The sequence below is a fragment of the Myotis myotis genome, unplaced genomic scaffold (assembly GCF_014108235.1).
Source record: "Myotis myotis isolate mMyoMyo1 unplaced genomic scaffold, mMyoMyo1.p scaffold_m19_p_5, whole genome shotgun sequence".
Lineage (NCBI taxonomy): Eukaryota > Metazoa > Chordata > Mammalia > Chiroptera > Vespertilionidae > Myotis > Myotis myotis.
Window position 1 is genome coordinate 71,806,479 of NW_023416357.1, and position 8,068 is coordinate 71,814,546.

The 8,068-nt window shown below is 45.0% G+C and overlaps 1 protein-coding gene across 2 annotated transcripts; it reads left to right on the plus strand.

Annotated features, from left to right (window-relative positions):
* The first annotated feature begins 335 nt into the window (after positions 1 to 335).
* On the plus strand, positions 336 to 4,581 carry FAM170A (family with sequence similarity 170 member A). Of its 2 annotated transcripts, XM_036308207.1 has the most exons (3): positions 336 to 405; positions 2,984 to 3,124; positions 3,881 to 4,581. In XM_036308207.1, exons 1-3 carry the CDS (start codon positions 336 to 338, stop codon positions 4,579 to 4,581), a joined length of 912 nt encoding a protein of 303 aa, XP_036164100.1. The 2 variants fall into 2 exon arrangements, with proteins under 2 accessions (XP_036164100.1, XP_036164101.1); XM_036308208.1 differs by lacking the exon at positions 2,984 to 3,124.
* Positions 4,582 to 8,068: the final 3,487 nt, after the last annotated feature.

Consider the following 8,068-nt stretch of genomic DNA (forward strand, 5'->3'; position numbering starts at 1 on the left):
GGGAAAAAGAATTGGTCTTGACAATGGGGTCTGTGCAGTGACAGGGACTGTTGGGCCTCGGTCCATGGAATGCTCCGATGTCATGATAGATGTCGGAGAATTCTGCTGTGGGCCTGGCAACCTTTGAACCTTAATAGCCCTGCGCTGTAGAGAGCACTGGACAGTGCTGCGGGTTCTCTGAGGGGTCTGAGTTCTTCAGCCATTTAAGAGAGTCACCTCTTCATCTGTACTAAATCATTTCAATGGACTTCCTGAGAGCCAAGGAGGGCCAACCTGTAGGGAGAAGGAGGAGCTGGATGTTAGGCATCTTCTAGGGGGCTCTTCTTGCTGGTAGTATGAAACAACGACAAAAGAGGAAACATTTGGAAAAAGATGAGTCCCAGGAAACTGATGAGAAGGGAGGAGGTATGTGCTGGGCAACTTGTTGGAGGCACAAGGGTGGCGGCCAGCCTGAGCCCTCTCTAAGAAGACAGGGCCTGAGGACACCGTGCACCTATGAAGTAGGGAGGGAGAGACCTGGTATCACCCGGTGCTGCCATGTCCATCTTTAGGGTTCCCCTGGGGTGAGTTAGCACGGAGAGGCCAGATGCCCTGGCAGATGGAAAGTCCACCCTGCCGGTCTGAGGGCCTGAGCACTCTCCTGGGGCTGTTCCAGCCTGGAGCTATGTTGGACTTGGAGCCCACTGGGGTACAGGCTCAGAGGTGCAACTTTTCTCAGTGCCCCCATTCTTTCTGTTCTCTTTGCTTGATCTGACCCTGGGGTCACTGGGCCGGGGGGTGTGGTGTGTAAAGGCTGCTGATAGAGATCCATGAGTTGTCCTGTGCATTTTACCAAAGAGCAAAGTGAAGCTCAATGAGTTAAAGGCCTTGTTGAAAATATCTGGAGAAGTAAAATGCCTGTTTGAAAGGAGATTGTTGTCTAGGGATGGCGTCCTGTTGAAAGCAGGAGATTTTATTTCTTCAGCAGGAAGAATTTACCAGTTGATCCATGGGAGTGAATCCACAGGGGTGAACTTCCCAGAGATCAAGGGGAGCGAAAGGCCTTCCAGAGACTAAGATCAAATGGATGAGGGTGAGAAATGTCAGGGCCCTGCAGGGAGCACTGAGAGCCATGCATGTACTTTCCAGGCCGCGTGGTGACTGTGTGCATTAAATGTAAACTAGAAGCTTGTCCTGGGAAAGGTGTGTGTGTGGGGGGGTGTCACAGGTAGAAGGTGGGGCAGAATGGAGCCCACTCCAGAGATCCAGCTCTAGGTTTCTGTCCCAGATTGGAGCCCAGCAGTCTCCATGAGGCCCAGGGCCCTGAAGACCATTGGCTGAGCCCTGGGAATGGAGGCCTGGCCAGTAGGCAGATGTTCAGATAGCAGCTGGGACAGGAGGGGGAAGGCAATGATTATCCCTGTCCTGTACGCTTCAGGATATTTTTGTCCTTGTGCATGTGTGGTGGAACCCATGGATAAACTGGGATAGAGAGCTTATCGGATGTGTAGTCTGTGTGGTAAGGTTTCTATAATCATGCCTGGACCTGGTGACACTCAATACACATGAAAGTGTATTCAGAATCAGAATTCTTGTGAAGGGTGTTCCATGGACAGTCACTCACACACATACATGTACACTCAGATGGAGAAAAAAATTACACACCTACACACACAACTTTTTATTAAAGAATACACAGAGTATATAGGTGTATACACACATCACTCCTATATTATGTTCACATACAACCCCTGTGTATATCATCCTCTCTTCCCACCCCAAACTCTGGAGGTTGTGTATATAGATTAGATCCAGCTATCATGCAAACATAGGTAGCTTCAACTATCTCTAAATACCTCTGTAAGAACCAGTCACCTGTCATATACACCACCCACACAACACATTGTACAGTAATACCAGACTCATTTTGCACAAACCACCAAGAAACAGATTCACCAACCCTTATCAGGTTTGCCAGATAAAATACAGACTGTCCAGTTAATTTGAATTTTAGATAACCCACAAATAATTTTTTAGTATGAGTATGTCCCAAATATTAGAACCCAAATATTGCATGAGAATATTTACACTAAAGAATTATTCATGGTTTATCTGAAATTCAAATTTAACTGGTGTCCTGTATTTTTGTTTACTTAAACCCTTATTTGCTTACTACCAGCTGACACATTATATACTTCTTGCATTTCTGTTTAGTAGTCTGTGTGTTTCCTTGCTCTAATGGTCAGCATTATTAAAGCCTAGGATAGTGGAGTAGTGCCTGATACATAGTAATTGCTCATTGAACATTGCAAATGAATGAATGAATGAATGAGTGAATATATACCAAAATACAAACCATACCATATTAATCAGGTTACATGTCATACACTCCTGAGTTGTGAACACAAACCATACACACAAACTCTCCATAAACATAGATACAGACATTTCTGCCCTAGTCACCACACTAATCCCACACTTACCAAAGGCTTAGCTGAGCCCTGATCAGTGGTGCACAATAGTTAGAATATTGGCCCTTGGGTTTGATTTCAGGCAAGGGCACATATACCTGGTTTGCAGGTTCATCCCCAGTCCACTTGGGGCAGGTGTGGGAGGCAACCAATCAGTGTAACTCTCTCTCACATCAATGTTTCTCTCTCTCTCTCCCTCCCTCCTTCCTTTCCACTCTCTGTAAAAAAAAAAAAAAAAAGAAAAAAAGGAAAAAATATCCTTGGGTGAGGATTAACAACAACAGAAAGGCTTAGGTGATACACATCACTCTCACACTTCTGACATATTCACAGTCACCACTCAGGCCTACATCCTAACAAGATACTAACAAAGTAATTGTTGATTATAACTAAATACTGGAATAACCACTGAGAATCAGAGTCTAAGCCATGTGTATTCACTGCACCTGACAAAAGCCAGCCACTCAGTAAACATTTGTTGGACAGATTAATGATATACAAACATATCTCTGAGGCTTTTGTACCTTCCTCAGGAATCTCGAAGTCACAAAAGGATGCCCTTCAGCTTGGATCAACCGAGGTGGCCAAAGACTGTGACCCAGGGGTAGGGGAGATCTCCTCTGCCTCTGAATACTTCACCTGTGTTTCTTCCCCACTCAAGTTCATCCATAGTGGTAAGAGTGTGGGCCTCCTTGGGTGCATGGCAGGAGGCACATAGAGCCAAGCATGAACTTCAGAGGATACCTAGGGCAATCAGAGATGATCAGGGCTCTGTGAAGGAGCTCAGGGAGGATGGCAGAACGGTTAGGAGATCTTGGATATGAGCTCACGATAGGAGAGGGTGAGCCCTGGTGCAACTACAGTGGGGAAGTAATGGAGTAGGGCCAGAAAGGTCTGGGCTTGAGGTATAGGCAGAGGTACCAGATTAAGCACCTTCAGAGGAACATGTAAGCTTTGTCTTTGCTTCCAGAGAAGGACAGAGTTCCTCAGCCCAGGCCCTCACACCTCACACATACAACAACACTCCATGATATCCATTCTTAGCACACACACAAAAACCAATCACATGACCCACAATGCCATTCTCCTACATCACAGCCCACATTCCACAAATATCACAGCAATGATAACACAAACTCACATCCCTCTCATAGCACACACCCCAACAACATCCCACATATCACAGCCCTCACCACCATACTCCACACCGCTATGTACAGGCACCCCTCCAATATCCCTACACACACAAATCAGAAGCCCACAGATGACACCAGATATACTACCCCACAATATAAACAACAAACACCAAGCTCATCACACAACTACATCACATCATAGTCCCTTTCTCCTATATCCTGCATATTTATACTTGGTTCCTCAGTTTCCGCATGCCCCACACATATTCTTATGTTTCTAATTTCCTTTCCCAGGAATCCGGAGATTACATCAAGAGAGTGCCCAGTTTAGATCAACCCTAGCCCAGATTAAGGAGCAAGAGGAGACTGTTCCCCTCTTACCACACGTCTCCTTATCGTCCCCTTCATCCTATAAGACCTGTGCAATCTCTCAGTATATAAACAAAGAGGAAAGAGACATGAAAATATACTACATGCAAGTACAAGTGAAAAAAGGTGTGGCTATCTCCTGGAAGACAGAGGAAACCTCAGAGTCACTAAAAAAGAAGCCAAGGATGGAAGAAGTGAAACTTCCTGAGGACATGCTGGTAGGTACAGCCCCCTCTGACGTGTCCACCAGAAAACTCCTATCTGAGCCCAGCAGGGAGGTGAAAGAGCATGAAGAACGAGCAGAGCCAGACAGTCCACCAGGGTTGCCCACATTTGAGGAGACACCCAGGGCCAAGACACCTGACTGGCTGGTTACAATGGAGACTGGCTTCAGGTGCATGGCCTGCTGCCGGGTCTTCCCCACCTTGGAGATCCTCAAGGAGCATGTGCAGTTTGGGATCAGGGAGGGCTTCAGCTGTCACGTCTTTCATCTCACCATGTCTCAGCTGAGAAGCAATGTGGAATCAGAGAGCATCCGGGAGAAGAAGGAGGAGGAGGTGAAGAAGAATGAAAAGAAAGAGAAGCAAGAAGAAAAACAGAATGTGGAGGAGCAGCCCACAGGGTGAGACCTTGGCTTGAGGAGGTCCTGGAGCCCATGTCCAGGTTGTATGTTTCATTCTCCAAAGGAAAGGAAGTAAGCAGGGGCTGGGTCTGCTGAGGGAGCTGTGCCTTCTCCAAGCCAGTCCTCTCTCCAATCCAGGCCTCTGCCTCAATTAGAGAGAGTTAGGGGCTATATCAGTACAGGGAACAGCTGAAGGGTGGGGTCGGGGTGGTGGTGATGGGAAACTGGGCCCATTGCTTCTTGCCCAGGCATTTAATTAAGTCCTGACTGTAAGTGAGAATTTATCGCGAGTGTTTCAGCTGCTGCAGGAAGTTCTGAGGATTTCCAAGGGCTAACAGAGCACCTTTCTTCTTTAACTAAGAAGTGACTCCCTCTGTGTTGGTTTCCTCACAGCAACTGAGACTCCTGGGCCAGAAGATCCTGGAAGACGGTGCGGCCTCCTCTTGGGAGAGGTAAGGCCTGAGGCTGGCACAGCCTTCTGAGCCTACGTCATGAAGGCCCAGAGGAACCTGTGGAAAGGGCCTGCACGGCTGCACTGGGTTACCTGGTGCCGCTGGAGTTGCACCAACTTTTCTCAACGCTTCCAGGGAATTGATCTCCATTTACTTATTGAGAAAGTGGAGAATTTTGACAGGGTTTCTCCCAGAGTCTCCATGATTGACCTCACTTAAGAGGAAATACCGCCAGCAGCCCCTCCAGGGCCAGGAGTGGTATGAAGAAATGACAGGGGGCTCAGCAGGACCAGAGGTTTCAGGGCTGAGAGTCTTTGGCTTGAGCTGGGATCTCACTATGGCCTATGGACAGAGTCCCTTGGGAGAGAGTGGAAAGTGTTGACAGAAGCACATGAAAATGAGGTCGGTAATAAGTGATCTGGAAATGTTCTAGAACCTTTATTTTGCTGTAGTTGATCTGGAAACAAACTCATTGTGGTATACGTGGCCTCTGAGCTTTAAGACAAAATGGAGGGTAATTGACTAATAGAGTCCATATGGCTTCTTGTCTTTTCCTCTTCTGCCTCTTTTGTTTTCTCACTTCCAGGGAGAAGATAGGACCCTGGAGATAGTAGCAGACAGAATGCCAGTGGTATGAAGGAAGATGAAGGGACCAGTACTCAATCTAACACATAAACATCATATGTAATAAAGGCTGTTTCGAAAAACTTTCCTGGATATATTTTTTAAATTAAAAAAAAATTGTTTTAATATTTAAAATTTTTACTTTTTATTACAGTTTAAATTCAGTATTATTCTGTATTAGTTTTAGGTCTACAGCATAGTGATTAGACAATCATATACTTTACAAAGTGTTCCCCCCAATATATCTACTATCCACCTGGCACTATACCTAGTAGATATATTCTTTACTTAAATTAATCTAGCCATTTTATCTACCCATCATCTATCATCTATCATCTACATCTGTCTCTCTAGTGGTTTGTGAATGAGGTTTTCCATAAACACCAAAGATATCCACCATCCTTTTCCAGAAGCAACAGTATCCAGTCTCCTGGGATTGATTAGGCTTCTGTGTGACTGTTTTTCCAAGGCTGGAAACCACATTTCACAGGGACCACAACAGCTACACTGAGTTCAGATGAAGCATTTGGAAAGTAGCAGGAGCTGTGGAAACCAGGTCTAATGGGTCCTGATTTAAAACACTGGGTAGGGGAACTTCAGAGGACTGGAAGGCGGTTTGCATGCCTCCCTAGGCCTGGCCTGGACAAAGGACTGACTGTTATTTGTGGCTTCACAAGGAAACCCCAAGACAAAGGAGAAATTTCTCAGTCTTGAAGGTGGCCATGGAACAGGGTCCTCCTGAGATGGTGACACTTCATTACAAAGTTCAAAAAGAAGCCATCTGACCACAATCAGGAATTTGGGGAGGAGATTGCTGCGTTAGCAGTTTGCGCCAATGAGCTCTAATATTTCCATTTCTGACGTTAATATTATAACTTCTAAATAAATTCTCATTCTAGCCTCTCAAGCTTTTGATCCTGTCACCTCTGAACTTCATCTTCACACCACTTCTACCACCCACTGGAGCTCAAGGCATCTAGGAGGCACTGAGGACATTTCGATGCATGAGGCTGTCCACAGTCCAAAAGGTGAGGAGGGAATAATGTGTATTCCTAATCTGAATAGGGAGCCAAAGCCAGGCCTTGGAAGGATTGATGGAATTAGAAGGAAATAATTGGAAGTTCAGAGATTTTGGCCAGTTTAAGCAGAATAAAGTCTAATTCCAAAGTCCCATGGATTTTTTTTCAGGATGTGTAAGGAATCTTCCATGGGGCTTTATTTGTTTATTTATTTAAAAAAATTCTTTATTGTTGCAAGTATTACATAAGTCTCCTTTCCCCCCCATTCACCTCTCCCAGCCTGCTCCTCCCACCTCCCCCCAGGACAAGCCCAAACCCCCCTATTGTCTGTGACCACTGGTTATGCTAATATGCATGCATCCAAGTCCTTTGGTTGATCTCTTATCCCATCCCCCACCCCACTCACCATCCCCTGCCTTCCCTCTGAGGTTTAATGATCTGTTCAATGCTTCTACATCTCTGGATCTATTTTTGTTCATCAGTTTATGTTGTTTATTATATTCCATAAATGAGTGAGATCATATGATACTTCTCTTTCTCCGACTGGCTTATTCCACTTAGCATACAGGCAGTCCTCGGGTTACGTCGGACTCGACGTAGGTCGTTTCGTGGTTACATCGCCATCTCCCACTTATTTATAAAAAAATAAAAAAATTCTATCATTTCTACATATTTACATATGTCCTCTATGTTTTTTATTATTTACCACAAGTAAAGGTCAGGAATTGTTATCTTTCTTTTAAATTTTTTTTTTACTGTTTCACTTCATTACTGCTGTGTGTGTGCTCCATGTGAGTGATGTAGGTGCTTATGTAGGTGGGTTCCGACTTACGGTGAAATTCGCGTTACATCGCACCATAGGAACGGATCTCCCACGTAACCCGAGGACCTACTGTAATGCTCTCTAGGTCCATCCATGCTTTTGCAAATGGTAAGAATTCTTCCTTTTTTATAGCAGCGTAGTATTTCATTGTGTAGATGTACCACAGTTTTCTAAACCACTCATCTGCTGATGGGCACTTAGGCTGTTTCCAAATCTTAGCTATGGTGAATTGTGCTGCTATGAACACAGGGGTGCATTATGTCCTTTCTGATTGGTGTTTCTGGTTTCTTGGGATATGTTCCTAGAAGTGGGATTATTGGGTCAAATGGGAGTTCCATTTTTAATTTTTTGAGAAAACTCCATTCTGTTTTTGGGGCTTTATTGAATGAAGGATGGTTCCAGTGATCTGGTGTTGCCATTATTATTTTGGCAATAATAATAAACCAGCTTCCTAACTGGTTTTATGCTTCCCAGCCTCTCCCTCGGGGATATCACCTATATACACAAATCTCTTGCCTAGTTCCACCTTTAACTCTCATTCCAAGGAGTTCAGAATTTGAGGCCTGTGCTAGC

Coding starts and splice junctions, on each gene's coding strand:
- FAM170A (XM_036308207.1), top strand. CDS start 336: ATGAAACAACGACAAAAGAGGAAACATTTGGAAAAAGATGAGTCCCAG. Junction 406..2,983: donor AACTGATGAGAAGGGAGGAG/GTATGTGCTGGG, acceptor TACCTTCCTCAG/GAATCTCGAAGTCACAAAAG. Junction 3,125..3,880: donor ACTCAAGTTCATCCATAGTG/GTAAGAGTGTGG, acceptor TTCCTTTCCCAG/GAATCCGGAGATTACATCAA.